The sequence below is a fragment of the Nelumbo nucifera genome, chromosome 3, assembly GCF_055504915.1.
Source record: "Nelumbo nucifera cultivar China Antique chromosome 3, China Antique-T2T, whole genome shotgun sequence".
Classification (NCBI taxonomy): Eukaryota; Viridiplantae; Streptophyta; class Magnoliopsida; order Proteales; family Nelumbonaceae; genus Nelumbo; species Nelumbo nucifera.
In genome coordinates this window covers 107657287-107675572 of record NC_142651.1, presented here as the reverse complement: position 1 = coordinate 107675572, position 18286 = coordinate 107657287, and the positions used below count along the sequence as shown (strand labels likewise).

At 39.6% G+C, this 18286-nt stretch overlaps 1 protein-coding gene and 1 long non-coding RNA gene across 7 annotated transcripts in view; both read left to right on the top strand.

Annotated features, from left to right (window-relative positions):
- LOC104598746 (haloacid dehalogenase-like hydrolase family protein) overlaps positions 1-18286 on the top strand; it is a 129191-nt gene that overhangs the window by 12010 nt on the left and 98895 nt on the right. For 5 of the 6 annotated variants that reach the window (XM_010260934.3, XM_088901774.1, XM_010260933.3 and 2 more), the window contains exons 10-12: positions 375-453; positions 576-654; positions 858-933. In XM_010260934.3, coding sequence (XP_010259236.2) covers positions 375-453; positions 576-654; positions 858-933 — 234 coding nt within the window. The remainder of the gene's footprint in view (positions 1-374; positions 454-575; positions 655-857; positions 934-18286) is intronic. The other variant, XM_010260932.3, reaches the window with a different exon arrangement.
- On the top strand, positions 9350-17922 carry LOC148801827 (uncharacterized). Its single transcript, XR_016084323.1, has 2 exons — positions 9350-13542; positions 13653-17922. It is a non-coding gene; the product is annotated as an uncharacterized LOC148801827 (long non-coding RNA).

Genomic DNA, 18286 nt, shown 5'->3' with positions numbered 1-18286 from the left:
CGGTAATCTTTATTAATTTTGGAAAAGAATGGACTATAGTACAAAGTGTGCCAAGAGCACCTCTCAAAGAATTTTAGGTTTAAGTATCTCCTTTTACAAGTTTTCAGTTTACATGATTCTTTGGGAAAATGACTCTCCAAAACAGCACCCATTTATCAATCCCTTACCTGGCTAGTGCAGCTGCTAGGCTATTAGCTGATTAAAAAGGAAACAAATATACATTCCTTATATAATGGTTGTATTTTTAATTTTTTTTTCTTGATATCAACTTTTTGTTGCATATTACACTATGATTCTAAGAGCAAGGAGGCTTCTTATGATGTTGTACTTATTCTCTTGTATTTGATAAATTTGGAAGTGATATGCTTGTGCAGGCAATGCAGTATGCATCTCCAAAGGCTATTATGAATTTATTGTTTGGTGTCAGTGGTCCTACATTTGAACAGAATGAAGGTAACAATACTTGTTTCAATGATGTCTTTGCAAAATCATGAAGAAACTTGTGGCCTTTTGGATGCATTTACCCTTACCCCCCTTTCATGCTTTCATGGTTTTGGCAAAAACATAACCGACAGGCCTATTATTCCTGATAGGAGAATCCCACCCTGCAAGAATCAAACAGTTTGTGAATTATATATCGGATGTTGAAGCCAGGTAACTCAAACCCATAGTTTGAACAGCTTTTATGCTAGACTTGGAAATCAACTTTATTACATTCCTAGAAAAGAATACTGAACTTTATTACATTAGATCAAACTAAACAGTTTGTAAGTATCAATTCTTTTTTCTCCCTTTTCTTTTTTAATATTTCATCACTAATCAGTTGATTCTATATGTGCTAACCTTCAATATGAAAGAGGGGCAACTGCTGTTGTTCCAGAGTTTCCCTCAAAACTTGACTGGCTTAATACAGCTCCACTTAAGTTACAAAAGGTAAGTGCTTCTATACTCTATATATATCAATAAAATTCCACAATTTTAGTAGAAATACTCTTGTCAGTGCATTAAAAAAACTTGGCCCTTGTTTAGTTTTAATTCTTTTAGGTTTTTTGTAGCTTAAATACTTTGACTGCATATATTCTGGAATTGTCTATTTTCTTTGCTTGATGTTTATTAAAAACTTCAATATAACCTTCACTAGCTTTGTTTGATCAGTTTCATGATACTTCTGTCATTATTTCAGTGATATCATAGTAATATACGCTGCAATTTCCTTACCATGCTTCTATGTTTCCTGCTAATGTCTTTCTAATTTTGCATGCTTGATTCCTTTCCGGTTCTCTGTTAGGGGGTTAATTGTGTGTTTCTCATAAATATTATACAAACAATCTAGCTTCCCTTTGGTATGCCAGGGATTTGTAGCATGAACTAAATAAATCCTGGACATGTTATAACATTCATTTGCCTGTATCTAGTTGTTCTTAGTTTATTGTTAGTATGCTGTCAGCTACCTTGATTATTTTTTATTAGTGTGCCACCAGGGGCACTACTGTAATTTTATTCCTTTTACTTTGTCACCCTATTATAAATAAAGTAGAGGGCGCTGCCCACCCATTCTTTTGGCTCTATAAACTCTTTCTTCTCTTCTCCTTCTCCTCTTAATTTTCTACTTTTTCTTTGGTGAAAACATGGTATCAGAGCAGGGTTCTGGGTGGTGGAAACATTCACCGTCTTTTCCTTTCCAGAATTTCCCGTTTTTGGACTGTGAAGAAGAGAATTCTTGATCAGCCTGGTCAGACCAACAGTTTTTTCTTCTTTTTTTGTTTCTCCCTTGGTTGTAACACCAAAGAGAATGTTTGGTGACAGTTCGATGCTGTAAAATAGGGTTTTTTTTGGAGGTAGGTGTGTGCTTTCTTACATGTGTTGTAAAGGGGTTGTGTGACTCCTTCCAGTAGGTATGTGCAGTTCCCTATTGCCACGAGTGGTGTGTGGACAGATAGTCATCAGAAATTGAGTTTCTGGGGCTGTGAAGTGCTAGTTGTTGGTATTCTGGCAAGTGTTTTGGTGTTTTAGCAATTTGATTGACTTTTTCTTGTGAATGGTGATTTGGAAGAGGAAGTATATATGGTTTAGGCACTAGAGGTGCAAGTCGGGTAGGCTGGGGCCAGGTTTATGGTCAACCTGGGCCCGACCCTAAAATATGGGCTTAAGGCCCGAGGCTGGACCGAGCTTGAGGTCAAGTCTGGTCTTCCCAACCTGAGCCTAGCCCACACTATAACTTGATGCACTTGGGTTGGGCTCAGGCCTGGGCCGGGCTCGGGTGGGTCAATGAATCCACTCTAAAATTATACGTATATATGTATTTATGCAAATATGCATACCTATATTTATGTATGTATGTAAACATGTTTGCAAAATATGTATTTATATAGGTAAATAACTAAATATGTATACAAACGTGTATATACACACACACACACGCACAAACATGTATATATGTAAGTATGTTTGCAAAATTTACATATATATGCATATGTATGTATGAATGTGTATAGTTGGGCCGGGTTTGGGCTACCTAAGGGCCAAGCCTGAAAAATAAAAAAGCCTGACTTCTTGGGCTCGAGCCCAGCCCGTGTAAAATTTTGGGCTGGGCCCGCCCAAGTTGCACCCCTATTAGGCACTGGGTTTTGTGCCAAAGGCAGTGAAGACAAGGTGTGTAGGTTGAACTGTTGAAGGAATCCTTTACGGCTTAAAACAATCTCCTAGAGCTTGGTTTAGCTGGTTCCATGTGGCAGTTCAGTAAGTAGGGTTCAAACACTGCTAGTCTGATCACACCTTCTTTGTTAGGAGGTGTCAAGGACAGGTTGTAGTGCTGATAGTTTATGTAGATGACATCATCATCATCATAGGTTATTGGGGCTTTGAGATACAGAAATTGAAGGAGTTTTTGGCCACTCAATTTGAAGTGAAAGATCTAGGACCCCTATGGTATTTCCTTGGAATCAAGGTTGCCCACTCATGAAAAGGTTTCTTTGTTTCTCAAAGGAAATACACCTTGGGTCTCTTGTGAGACACAAGCAAACTAGGTGTAAAGCCAATTGATATCCCTTTGAAGGATGTGAAATAGTTTCAGAGGTTAGCGGAGAGACTGCTGTACCTTTGTATGACATGCCCTGGTATTGCTTATGCTGTTGGGGTTCTAAGCCACTTTATGCATTCCCCTAAAGTATCAGAGGTATTTGAAGAAGTATCCAAGAGCTAGTTTGCTTTTCAGAAAGCACCACCACCTAAAGGTGGAGGCTTATACAAATGCGGACTGGGTAGGTGCTATGGATGATATGAAACCCACCAGTGGGTGCTGTACCTTTGTGATTGGAAACTTGGTGATGTGGTCGAGTAGGAAACAAAGTGTAGTTGCAAGATCAAGTGCTGATGCTGAGTATAGGGCTAAGGCACATGGGGTGGATGAAGTACTTTGGATAAAAAACTTGTTAGGGGAGATTGGGTTTAATGTTGATAGGCCTATGTCTCTCTATTGTGACAAGAAAGCAGCCATAAGCATTGCAACTGATCATGTCCTTCATGACAGGACAAAGCATATTGAAGTAGACAAACACTTTATAAGAGAGAAGCTTGAGAAGGATGAAATCTACCCTCCTTATGTTCGTTCCAAGGAGCAACTTGCTGTTGTTCTCATACAGGGGTTTCAATGTTTGTGGCACAATGAACTATGTGACAAGTTGGGCACTGTTAGAATGCTCGAGTCAGGGGTATTTTGGTCATTCTGGTGTATCTTCTTGAAAGTAAAAGGTCTATTGTATCTGAGTTTAGGTTATGTATCCCATCTTCTATGAGGGACAAAATTGTCTTTCTTGTAACTCAAGTTTTATGAATAAAAGTCAAGTGGGTCGGCTAGGAGAGAGATTTGAAACATTCTCTCTTCTAGTCTGGCCGAACACTCTTCTCCTCTCCTTCTTCTTCTTCTTTCTCTTTTCTTTCTTCTTTCTTCTTCTCTACTTTGACCTAGAATCAACTAGGGTTTATTCACAGGCACGATTGACATATTCAACTGAACTTGAGGGGGAGTGTTATTTTACAATTACTCTGTTAGTGTATTTCTTTTTTTTGAAAGGTAAAATGAAAATTTTATTAAAAATAAAAAGAATAGGAACGGGTTGGAACTAGAATTGCTTTGGCCACCGGTTTTTGGGTCATTGGTTCAACCGTTTGCTTCGAATGGACTGGCCTATGACAATTTAAAAAAAGAATAAAAAACCACCCAAAAACCGTTGTTTGTGTCGAATGGGCCAATGGTTTGACCACCCGAGTCAGTGTGTTGTTGACCAAGTCACTGGTTTTTGGGCAAAAAGTGGTTTGGGGTAAAACAGAACCAGTCTCCTAACTGTTTTTTTGTCCAAATGGTTTGACTATTCGGGTCAACAACGGTTCGAAAACCATGTTTTTTTAAATCGACAAAAAATGAACAATTTTTTTCGTCTTGATGGTTGGTAAGCAATTTAACCATCAAATGGGTCTACCCATGATGTCATAGTTAAATAATTAGACTTTTAAAATAAAAAAACTGAAGAAAAAATTGGGCACGTCTATAATATTTTATATTAATCATATTAAAAAATAAGTGTGATAAATAATAATTATTTTTATTGATGATGGAAATGAAATACAAAATTTGAAACTGACCTAAATATGAAATAGTTTTCCTATTTGGTGGCGGGTCAACAGTTCAACCTTTCAAGTCAAATGTGTCAACCCTTGATATCATAATTAAATAATACAAATTAAAAAAGATAAAACAAAAAAAAGGAAAAATGATTTTTTAGAAAAAAAGTTTAGGTACATCTCTAATGTTTTATACTAATCATATTAAAGAAAAATAAGTGTGATAAACAAGAATTATTTTTATTAATAATGGAAATGAATAATACAAAATTTAAAACTAACCCAAAAGTGAAATTGTTTTCCTATTTGGTGGCATGTCAACAGTTCAACCTTTTAGGTTAAATGTGTCAACCCTTAATGTCATAATTATAATAAACAATAAAAAGGATAAAACACAAAAAATTACAAAAATACATGAATTTTGTAATAAACAATTGGGTGCATCTCTAATATTTTATATTAATCATAGTGTTTTAAAAGTGTTAGGCGCAATAAAAGCACAAAAGGTCATTTTGTATCCGAGGGGCACGCCTTTTTGAAGCAAGTCACAAAATAAAAGAAAAGAAAAAATTGCAAAAACAAGTAAAAAAATTCAAAATAAATTAAGAAATATTAAAAATAGTATTAATTAAAAAATTCACTTTAATTTTAAACTAATTGTTTTAAAAAAGTCTTTTAGCTCAAATTTAAATACATAAACATAGCATATAAAACATATTCAAAGTGAAAAATGAAAAAATAAAATAAAATAGCATATAAAACATATTCAAGCATGCCAAACTTTAATTTCTTTATTTCTTTCTCAATTACATTATTTCAAATAGTTAATGTGATGAGTCTTTTAGCTCAAATTTAAATACATAAACATAGCATATAAAACATATTCAAAGTGAAAAATGAAAAAATAAAATAAAATAGCATATAAAACATATTCAAGCATGCCAAACTTTAATTTCTTTATTTCTTTCTCAATTACATTATTTCAAATAGTTAATGTGATGCTACATCTTTCATTCTTGATTCTACAAACCGCCATTATACCAAGCCCCTTGAGGCAAGCCCAAAGAAGCCCATGTTAGGGTCTTAAAATTCTTAATCCCTAAACAAATAATTTTACAATTTTATTTTTCTTTTAAAAATATCTTTGTTAGAGTTGACTAAACAGGGGTATTTCAGTCTTTTCCATCTATGTAATGTATTAGTTATATGCCTTCTGTCTAGACAGGGGCATTTCTGTCTTTGTATACTTATTTACCAAGTTTAAATATTTGGTCGATTGGGTTAGACTTTTAGTCTTCTTAGTTTGACACTAGTCTCCTCTTCTTCTTTTTCTTCTCCTCTCTCTCTCTCTCTTCTTTCTCTCCTCAGTTCGGCTGAATACTAACATGGTATCAGAGTGCCACTAATAAAAGTCAACTGCAGCCGCCTTCTCTCTTCCTTATTCTTTCTTTTTCGTTTTTTTTACTGGCATGAGAAATCTGGGTTAGAGGATTGCGACGAAACCCAGGCTTCTGCGACAACATCTAGGGTTTTGGTGGGTTAACTTCTGGTGACAGTAGATGAGTGCAGCAGTTTGAGTGAACAGAAAAGATTTTTTTTTTTTTTTTGTGTGGACTGGTGTCACTATGCGTGACAGCTGTGGTGGTCGAGTCGGTCCAGTAGTTGTGGTATGAACCCTCTGATGAGCAGTTTCAAGAGGGATTCTCTGTGTTTTTAAATCTGCTTGTTTGCAGATTAGTGGTGTTCAAAGTGGCCAAATGCATGCTAGGGCAAGCTTGTGGTGACTTTAAGTGTGCTGGTGTGGTAGTTGAAGAACAGTAGTGCAGTGGTTGGGACCTCTTTTTTGTGTGTGTGACGGGCAGAACCCGTTTCGTAGATTGAAATGGCGTCAGTGGGTGATTCGAGTGGTGACTAGAAATCGAGTGTGATGATCTATGATTTTTTAAGTGTCCAGATGACATCCATCAAACTCAATGGTGAAAACTATGTTCTGTGGGCCAAGTTGGTGGAAGTGTTTCTGAAGGCTAAGAAGAAAGTGAAACATGTACGGGAGGAGAAACTGAGTGCTGAATCCCCGGGTTTTAGTGATTGGGAGCAAGAGGATGCTCAGATCATGATGTGGTTGTGGAACAGTATGGAGCCTAAAATCAGTGTTAACTTCATGTTTTTAGATACAAAAAGGGATATATGGGAACATGCGAAGAAACTCTATTCTGGACAAGACAACACTACAAGGGTTTATCAGCTTTATCAAGAATACTTCAATTTGCAGCAGGGAAATTAGACCCTTGAAGAATATTTTTTTTTGATGAATAGATCCTTGAAGAATATTATACCAGTATGAAAAATCTTCGAAATGAACTTAACGTCTATCACCCCTTAACACCATACGTCAAAATACAGTAGCAACAAAGGGAACAACTAGATGTTACACAGTTCTTGGTGGGGTTGAAAGCATAGTATGAACCTGTCAGAGCACAGATATTGGGAGAATATGCTCTCCCTACTCTAGAAGAAGTGTTTGCCCGTCTCCGTAGGATATCTCTTAGCCCCACAAAGAGTAACATAATTTTCGACAGATCAGCACTAGTTAGCACTTGAGGTGGTTCTTATGCGCATAGGGGAGGTGGCCGTACAGTTAAGGGAGGCCGTGGTAACCCTATGGGTGGTCGTAGCAGTGGAGGAGGTCGTGATTCAGGGGGAGGCCGTGGTAGAGGAACGGGGAGCACATCAAGGAAGTGCACACACTGTGGGAGAGAAGGACACACAATTAACTTTTATTATGACTTACATGGCCCACCATCCACATGGGCTAATCATGCAACTGTTGGTGGTAGTGAAGCCAGTGATACTCAACCAGTTGATCCAACATCTTCTATAGTTACAACTACTTCTGGGAATGAGATGATGAGTATTCCCAGAGAGGAGTATGAGAGATTTCTTCAGGCCACTTCACATCAAAACACCACCACCCTTGCTCATTCAGGTATAGCTTGCCTAGCATCCAAGCCTTCACCCTGGATAATTGACTTTGGAGCCTCTGATCACATGACCGGGACTCCAGGTGTGTTTCCCTTTCTCCAACCTCTACATCAAATAATGTTACCCTTGCCAATGGATCTACTTCCCCCATCTACAGTGTTGGTAATGTTACCATAACATCTCTCTCTTTGTCTTCTGTTTTATATGTTTCCAAGTTTCCTTTTAATCTTATGTCTTTTAGTAAACTAAACAAAACCCTCAATTGTTCTATCACATTTTACCATTCCTCTTGTGTTTTTCGAGATCTAACGACGGGGAAGAAGATTGGTGGAGGGCATGAAGCTGGCGGATTGTATTATCTTGACGGTGGAGGCTCTATAGTTGCACTTCAAACCTCCTTGACTCCTTCAGTGGCATTGTAGACTCGGCCATCCATCTCTTAAAGCTCTCAAGCTTCTTGTTCCGTCATTGAGTCCTTTGTCGTCTTTGCAGTGTGAATCGTGTCAGTATGGGAAACACCATCGGGTTTTCTTCAGTCCTAGAGTTGATAGTCGTAAGTTGAGAGTCCTTTTGATTTAGTTCATTCAGATGTTTGGGGTTCAATTAGAATTGCGTCGTACAATGGTCATAAATATTTTGTAATCTTTGTTGATGACTGTTCAATAATGACATGGCTTTATTTAATGAAAGAAAGAAGTGAATTATTTTCCATTTTCCAAAAATTTCATGCTGAAGTGCCTAATTTGGGGTTTTACTTAAAATTCTTCGTTCTGACAATGGTAGAGAGTATTTTCTTTCTTCATTTCAGCAATACTTGGTACAAGATGGTATAATTCATCAGACATCTTGTGCTCACACCCCTCAGCAAAATGGGGTGGCTGAGAGGAAGAACCGACATCTATTTGAAACAGCTCGGTCTCTTCTTCATCATATGAATGTTCCTAAACATTTCTGGAGTGATGCAGTACTTACTGCTTGTTTTCTCATTAATCGCATGCCTACGCTCATTCTTGATGGTTGTTCTCCATTCTCTATCTTATTTCCTATTTTGTCTCCATATTCCCCGACTCTCAGGATCTTCAGGTGTGTGTGCTTTGTTCAGAATCTTGTTCCTGGTTTAGACAAGTTGGATGCTCGCTCCATTAATTGTATCTTCCTTGGCTACTCTAGGACCCAAAAAGGGTATAAATGCTACAATCTTATTACTCGGAAAGCCTTTGTTTGTCCTGATGTTACATTTTTGAATCGGTGCCATACTTCTCTGGTTTTGATATCTCTCCTTTGCCTACAGAGGTTCCTCTTCCTCTTCCGGTTGATAATTCCATTCCGGTGGTTTCCATTATGCTTGAGTCTCCATCTTTCCCATTGCAGGAGCGTACTGAAAGACCACCAATTCATCGAGTGTATACTCATCGACATATACCAACACCTCCACCACCTTCTACTTCGGCGGCAAATCCAACTCCTTCCACAATTGAATTGGCTTTTGATCTTGACCTTCTTATTGCATTGCGGAAAGGTAAACGTAGTTGCACGCTACATCCCATCCAATTATGTTTCTGTATCTCACGTTTCTGCTTTCCATCGCTAGTTTATTACCCTATTGTCCTCTGTCTCCATACCTAAGGATGTTCAGGAGGCTCTTACCTCGCCAGGGTGGCGAAAAACTATGGAAGAGGAACTCTTTGCTCTTCATCACAATCATACATGGGAACTCACCAATTTTCCCCCAGGTAAGCATGTTGTTGGTTGTAAATGGGTGTATGCTGTTAAGTATCTACCAGATGGGAGAGTGGAACGCTTGAAAGCCCGTTTAATTGCAAAAGGGTACTCTCAACTTTGTGGTTGTTTAGGACTAAAAATATATGATGTAAAAAAAATAATATAAATAAATATAAAGCTTGAGGGGGGGGGCAGATTTGACAGCTGGCCCACTCCACACAAGTTCAAATTTTCAATTCTGGTTATGGGGGGGGGAGTTAAGCAACCACCCCACGGAGGTTGCTCTAACCTCCCTACCCCATAACTGTCTCCCTCTATACAAGGGAGAGAGGAGAAGAAAATTGGGGGTCGGCAGATAGAAGAGAGGAGATAAAAAAAAAGAGGAAAGAGAAGAAAAAGGAGAGAAGAGAGAGGAAGAGAGGAAATAAGGGAGAGAACTTACAGTTCTACTGATTGAAGAGGATAAATATACACTGGTATAGGTTTTATTTTATTTTATTTTATCTCTTATCCTCTATCCATAAACTTAGTATATTCTCAATCCATCTCTCTCTCTCTCTCTCTAGGGTTCTGTTGAACTCCAACTCTTATCTCATTTGTTTTCTCATATCCGGTGGATTCTATCCACCACAAAAAGAATGTATAAAATAGATAAAAAAGGGATTAATACTGGGGAGCCTCTAGAGTTTTGTTTAATGGTGGGTCCTACCCACTATAAGATTTAATCATATTTGGGATAATTCGGTGGCTCTTATCCACCATTTAAATAGGATGATTAGTGGGCCATACCCACTGTTCTAGCAGACATATTTATCCTAATTGACTTAATCATATTTGGGATAATTCGGTGGCTCTTATCCACCATTTAAATAGGCTGATTAGTGGGCCATACCCACTGTTCTAGCAGGCATCACTTGTCCTAATTGATTTACTCATATTTGGGCTAATTCGGTGGCTCTTATCCACCATTAAAACAAGCTAACTAGTGGGCCATACTCACTGTTCACAACAAGTATCACTTATTCTGATTTAGTGAGTCCTGCCCACTGATTAATTTAATCTTCTTTGGGCTAGTGCGGTGGTTCTTACCCACCATTAAAGCAGGTTGACTAGTGGGCCATATCCAATGTCACAACAGATGTCGCCTATCTGATTTAGTGGGCCCCCTTCTAGTTACCTTGCAACAGCATATTACATTATTGTAATAGGTGGATCCTCTCCATCAAATCCAAGTAGATCTACTGTATAACAGCAATGCTGATTTAGTGGGTCCCACCAACCATAACCAGAACATTTAAGTTTAAAGTGGGCCATGCACACTATTTAAGCAACATATATTAGTGGGGTCCACTGTTTAAATATATAGGTGCACAATCAGTATAGTGGGTCCCACTTGTTAGTGTGGCCCATTGTTAAAATATTTAAGTTTAAAACGTTAAAGTGGGACATGCCCACTATTTAATCAACATAGTGGGTCCCACTGTTAAATTATTCAAGTTTACAATGTCAAAGTGGGCTATGCCCACTATTAAATCAATATAGCGGGTCCCACCTGTCAGTGGGGCCCACTGTTAAAATATTCAATATAAAAGCATTAAAGTGGGCTACACCCACTATTAAACCAATCTAGTGGGCCCACCTGTCAGCAGGGCCCATTGTTTAAATATTTAAGTTTAAAATCTTAAAGTGGGTCATGCCCACTATTAAATCAAACTAGTGGGTTCCACCTGTCAACGGGCCCACTGTCAAAAATATAAAAGTTTTAAATCTTAAAGTGGATCACACCCATTAACAAATCAACCTAGTGGGTCCCACCTGTCAACGGGGCCCATTGTCAAAATATTTAAGTTTTAAAATCTTAAAGTGGGTCATGCCCACTAATGAATCAACCTAGTGGGTCCCACCTGTCAACAGGGCACATTGTCAAAATATTTAAGCTTTTAAATCTTATAGTGGGTTATGCCCACTAATGAATCAACCTAGTGGGTCCCACCTGTCAGCGGGGCCCACTATCAAAATATTTAAGTTTTAAATCTTAAAGTGGGCCATGCCCATTAATAAATCAACCTAGTGGGTCCCACCTGACAGTGGGGCCCACTGTCAAAATATTTAAGCTCAAAACATTAAAGTGGGCCATGTCCACCATCAAATCAAACTAGTGGGTCCCACCTATCAGTGGGGCCCACCGTCAAAATATTTGAGTTTAAAATATTAATGTGGGTCATGCCCGCCACCAAATCAGTATAGTGGGTCCCACTTTTTATCGATTAACGGGACTCACTGTTAAGATGTATAAATTTAAATACATAGGTACCCAATGGTGTATGGGTCCCATGACCTATCTACCAATTGTGGGGCCCACTCATGGGTATAACCCGTTAAGAGTCCAAGCTGATGGGACTGCTTATACCTATTATTGGGTTTAACCCTTACAAAGTAGCTCTTTCACATAAGATCAAAATCAAAGGGTATTTCCTTCAAGGAATATAATTAAGGGGTTTTAGCAGACATAGTGCATACTTATATACCCTGAATAGGGAAACCCTAATTCTACTCAAGTTATTATTATTATTATTATTTTTTATGAATTATGGTCAAAACAATGGTGTAGACTATGTTGAAACCTTTTATCCAGTTGCAAAGATTGGCTTCGTATGTGTGTTGATTGGCCTCTATTTCAGCTTGATATTAAAAATGCCTTTCTCCATGGTGATCTTCTAGAGGAAGTAGTGTACATGGAGCAACCACCAGGGTTTGTTGCTCAGGGGAGGATGGTAAGGTGTGTAAGCTCAGGTAGGCGATTTATGGGCTCAAACAGTCTCCCCGTGCTTGGTTTGGAAAATTTAGTGAGGTGGTGAAGGAGTTTGGAATGAGACAATGTCAAGTTGACCATTCAATATTTAGCGGACTCTCTGGCCGGGAAGATCTTGCTAGTAGTTTATGTGGATGACATAGTCATAACTGGCAGTGATAGAGTTGGGATTGATAGATTGAAGACTTTCCTACAAGATCACTTTCAAACAAAAGATCTTGGGAAGTTGAAGTATTTCCTAGGTATAGAAGTTGCTAGATCAAAGCAAGGCATAAACCTCTGTTAGCGGAAATATATCCTTGACTTGTTGGAAGAAACAAGGTTACTAGGTGCTAAACTAGTTGAAACTCCCATGGAACTGAATGTGAAGTTGGGAAGTGACACAGGTGAATTGTTTGATAATCCTGGAAGGTATAAAAGGCTAGTGGGAAAACTGAATTATCTAACTATCACTAGGCTTGATATCTCATTTGCTGTCAGCGTGGTAAGCCAATTTATACAGAGTCCTCAGGTACCTCACTAGGATGCAGTTCTTAGGATTGTGCGGTATTTGAAGGGGGCTTCAGGTCGTGGGTTACTATACAAGCCAGAAGGTGATCTTGAAATAGTTGGATACATTGACGTAGACTAGGCTGGCTCTGTATCAGATAGAAGATCCACTATAGGTTATTGCATCTTTCTTGGAGGAAATCTTGTGACATGGAAGAGCAAGAAACAGACTGTGTAGCAAGGAGTAGTGTAGAAGTAGAATACAGGGCCATGGCACACACTGCATGTGAACTAGTGTGATTGAAGACTCTATTGTAGGAAATCGGGTTCTCAATAAGCAAACCCATGAAGCTATACTATGACAACCAGGCTGCAATTCACATCTCATCCAACCCAGTTTTCCATGAGAGAACTAAACACATAGAGGTAGATTGCCACTTTGTAAGGGAAAAGGTCATCAATGGTGTGACAAGGACAGAGCATGTGAGAACAGGTGATCAATGGGCAGATATGTTCACGAAAGGGTTGAGTTTCGGAAGAGTGAGCTACATATGTAACCAGCTGGGATTATATGATATATATTCTCCAGCTTGAGGGGGAGTGTTAGAGACTTAAGACGCGTTTGATAACTCTTTTTAGAGGTATGAAGTCTGAAATACTTGCTTTTCAAATACCAAACTCATTTGGTATTGCATTTGAATGGTGATCTGAAATGATTTTTCAAATATGAAAACCAAAGACGTTAGTGCGGCCCTTAACATGCTCAGACGCATTTCAGGTGTGGCCTAAAGTCGAAAATACCCCAACATAATTTTGGAAGAGACACATTATGCCCCCGTTTTAAACCCAACCCTAAAACGTTCGTGTTCTTCTTTGCCGAGAAAGACGAACAATGCACCTTCGAAGCTCTGCTCCAGGTATGTCTCAAATCCACTTCTTCTCGTGGTTGCAAATGCAAGCTGTCATCATTCTTAACCGTTTTCTCGACTTTTTGGGTTTTAATCAATCCCCTGTCGGCCCTATCCAGCATTGAAGCAGCAGCAAAGGTGAGTAGTGGTGCCTTTCTTCCAGCTTCTCTGATTCTCTTCCAATTCTTATTCTTCTGGGTTATTTCGATCACATGCAAGTTTCGCGAACCGTTGGTGGTGCTTCTCCAACTCTTCACTTGGTTTTTTCTGATCACTGGCAAGTTCCTCAAATCGTTGGTGGTTCTTCAATATAGCTTTCTTCTGTTAGTTATATTTGTTTTAATGAATTTTTGTAACTTATTGATGGTTGAATTCCTTGGCCTTTTGAGGTTAAATTGTTTGGAGATTTCGGGGATGGTTGGGTTTACGCGTTTTCCTAATGGAGTTGTAGATGTTCAAGGAGTTCTGTTTTTATTATTAGTATTATTATTCCCCCTGGTTTAGTGCTTATGGTGCTGAATAATGAAGTAGAAATCACTGTTTGTAAATCAGGATGAATTCCTTGTGAAGAGAAAGAAGAAGAAGATGAAGAGTTTCAGCAGTAGAGAAGAAAAGAGGGGAAAGAAAGAGTGGGATGATAACCAGAATTAAATTAGTTCTGACCGCCAACCCTTCATCATATTTTATACTTAACTTAAAAGAATGAAAGATTACAAGAATGCCTTTAGTAGGGCAGCTACTAAAGTAGCTGAACAGTCACAACTTAAAAAACATAAGCTAATGGGCCTAAAGCCCAATAACTTCCTAACTTAACAATTTAAAATAAGAACAAAACAACTGGGCCCAGTAACTAGAAATCGGCCCAACTCAACACTCCCCCTCAAGTTGGGAGTAAATGTCACACATCCCAACTTGCGTAGATCATGCTCTAGCTTATTCCTTGCAACACCTTTTGTGAGAACATTAGCAAGCTGCAGATCAGAAGCAATGTATGGGAGACAAACTTCCCCAGAAGTCACCCTTTCTCTGATGAAATGTCTATCCACTTCAATGTGCTTAGTCGGGTCATGCTGAACTAGGTTATGGGTAATGTTAATTGCTGCCTGGTTATCACAGTACAACATCATAGGTTCTTCTGCCTATACACCAATCTCTCCTAATAGGGAATGGATCCAGAGAAGTTCTGAAATTCCATGTGCCATGGCCCTGTATTCAGCTTCAGCACTTGATCTTGCCACCACTGTCTGTTTCTTACTCTTCCACGAGACAAGGTTACCCCCCAACAAGGGTGCATACTCCTGAAGTAGATCTTCTGTCATCAAGGCATCCTGCCCAATCTGCATCTATATAAGCCTCTAGTTTCAACTGTCCATGATCAGTAAACAATATGCCTCTACTCGGGTGTCACTTCAGATAAGCAAGAATCTTGTCAATTGCCTCCCAATGCTGGACTCGTGGAGCATGCATGTATTGACTTACCACACTTACTGCATAGGAAATGTCTGGTATTGTCATACACAAGTATAGCAGTCGACCCACAAGTCTCTAGTATCTCCCAATGTCCTTTACTGGCTCACTTTGTGATGCATTAATTCTGTGATTCTGATCAATAGGAGTACTGATTGCCTTTGTTCCAAGCTACCTTGTTTCTTGAAGAAGATCCAAGACATACTTCCTTGAGAGATAAAAATTCCATGTTTTGATCTTGCAACTTCAATGCCTAAGAAGTATCTAAGTTCTCCAAGATCCTTAATTTCAAATTCTTTGTGTAGATTCTTCTTCAGACAATCAATCTCACTTAGGTCATTCCTTGTGACAACAATATCATCCACATAAACAATTAGGACTGACACCAAGGATCCCCTTCGCTTCACAAACAAGGTATGATCGGATTGAGTCCGAGTGTAGCCAAAAGCAATCAAGGCTTTCCTGAACCTGTCAAACCATGCTCTGGGAGACTGTTTTAAGCCATAAAGTGACTTCTTAAGCCTGCATACCTTTCCCTTTTCAGCACCACTGTAGAAGCCAACAGGAAGATCCATATACACTTTCTCTTGCAGATGCCCATTTAGGAAGGCGTTCTTCACATCAAGTTGAAACAAGGGCCAAGATTATGTGGCAGCAAGAGAAAGAAGTATCCGAACAGAGGTCATCTTTGCAATTGGTGCAAAGGTCTTTAAGTAATCAATGCCGTAGGTCTGTGTGTACCCTCTTACAAGAAGTCTGGCCTTGTACCTTTCTATACTTCCATCTACCTTTTATTTTACTGTGTAAACCCATCTGCATCCAACAGTCTCCTTGCCCTCTGGTAGGTCCACAATCTCCCATGTCTGATTCTTAATTAAAGCTTCCATCTCTTCCTGCATAGCTGTCTTCCACTAAGGTTTGGAGAGAGCCTTACTGACACCCTTGGGTATAGACACAGAGTCAAGAGAGGAAAGAAAAGCACGATAGGAAGGAGAAAGTCCACTGTAGGATAAGTACTGTGAAATACAATGAGCAGTACATTTTCTCTTCCCTTTTCTGAGAGCAATAGGAAGGTCCAAGTTATCTGTAACGGGATTAGTAGAATCAATGGGAACTGAAACAATAGAGGGATCAAGAGGAATACTTGAATCTGTGTCAGCTGAATTTGGAGTCTCCAAGGAACCGACAAGAAGTGATGTGGGTTCTGTTGTAGTGGAATCAACCTCCTTGTGAAGTCTCTGTCGTGAGTAACGTTGAGAAGCAGGACACAAGGGAGGTGGTAAGGTAGGTGACATAGGAGGATCAAGCACAGGAGTGGACATAGGGACTGGAACTAGGAGAGGGATAGGCTACTCACTTCCCCAAAACACTCCCCCTGAGAAGGATTCCTCGAGAAGAAGTATGTGGACTTAAAAAAAGTGACATCCATAGAAACATACTGACTCCCAGAGATTGGATCATAGTAGTCGTACCCTTTTTGATTTTCTGCATATCCAAGGAAGACACACTTCTTTGCCTTCGGGTCAAGCATCGAGCGGTGAGGACCAAGGGTATGTGCAAAGCAGACACACCCAAACACCCTGAGAGCAATATGAAACATCTCCCCCTTAGGAAAAAGGAGATTGAATGGGGTGCTGAATCCAAGTATACGAGAGGGCACCCAGTTAACCAAATATACTGTTGTGAGAACTGCATCACCCCAAAACCGAATTGGAACTGTAGATGTGATCATCATGCTTCTTGCAATCTTAACAATGTGTCTGTTCTTCATTTCTGCAACACCATTCTGCTGTGGACTGTAGGAACAACTGCTCTGATGGACAACACCATATTCTAACAGATATGAAGCAAGGTGTTTTTCAAAATATTCCCTGGCATTGTCTGATCTGAACACCTTTATTTGTGTTCCAAACTGTGTTAGCACCATCTGATGAAATTACCTTATCAAGGATAGTACCTCATCTCTGGATCTTATCAAGTAAACCCAAGAATATCGAGAGAAATCATCTACAAATAAGAGAAAATATCGATAACCACCCATAGAAGGAACATGATAAGGTCCCCACACATAAGAATGAATAACATCAAAAGAAGAACACATTTTATTACTAGCTTTAAAGGAATGTTTGCAATGGTGCGCGATTTGGATGCTCCTAGCTGTAGGGCAGCTCGGGCGCCCGTTGTCAAGTAGGTCGCTCGAACTGCAAAGAAAGGGAGGTATCGGAGAACCCGGGGTGGCTAACCTGGCGAGGTCGCTCCGATGCTTAAGTCAGTAATAGTATATGCGAGCTGAGAGTTTGAGAACAAGGAGAGCTAGAATGCACTAAATCGCATGTACCTTTTCATGTCATTGGGGTTGGTGCCTTTATATAGGCTTTGTTTGGCGTAGGCTTCACACATCGCATCCGAGATTTTTGGTAAGTCGCCTAACTGGTCCGAGATCCCCGAAGGTAACCGCTACGCATGTTGTCCATCCTCCGGAACACTCGGTACGTGGGCCAACTTTTGAGAAACTTGGGAGTTCGGGATATGCATACCAAATTTGTCGGTGAGCACAACTCGCAGGTTGCCTCCTGGAGCTCAGTCAGGTTGGCAATCCCTCAAGGGAGGTTGCTCCTCGCGTCAAGGTCGAATCGGCCAGTGACAAGGTGCTACAGGTTGGCCCTAGACGAGGTGCTCCTTGCCGGCCTATGTTGTGGTTGAAGTCGCTAGGTTGGCGGTAAAGGTAGGTTGCCAGGTCAGGGCGAAGACGAACTACGATCTGGGACTCCAAATTATCGCCTAGGTGGCATCTGGGTGTCATCCAACTGTTTCGGGATGCCATGTGTCACAATGTCATTGGAGGGCCAAATCCGCCCTCATCACTTTCCAAGTTGACAACCTTCACACTCCAGACTTGACAAACTAACATACTCAAATAGCTTTGGAAACAAAAGACTCAAAGAAGGAAAAGGCAAATGACCGAAACGATTATTCCAAAGCATAATCTGACCCATAGACCCTGACTCACTATCCCTGTTAACATGATGATTCTGATGAGGAGAAAGCACATCCAGGAGGTAGATTCCATTCACTTCACGATCACTCCCACTCATTCTCTTTGTATCCAGATCCTGCAAGATACAATGACCAGGAGAAAAAATTACTGAACAGTTCAGGTTCTTAATCAATCTACTAACAGATAACAAATTAGTGCTCAATCTGGGAACATGAAGGACAAAGGGAAGGGAAATGGATTCACTAATCTTGACACACTCCTTCCTATCAATGGGAACATGAGGTCCAT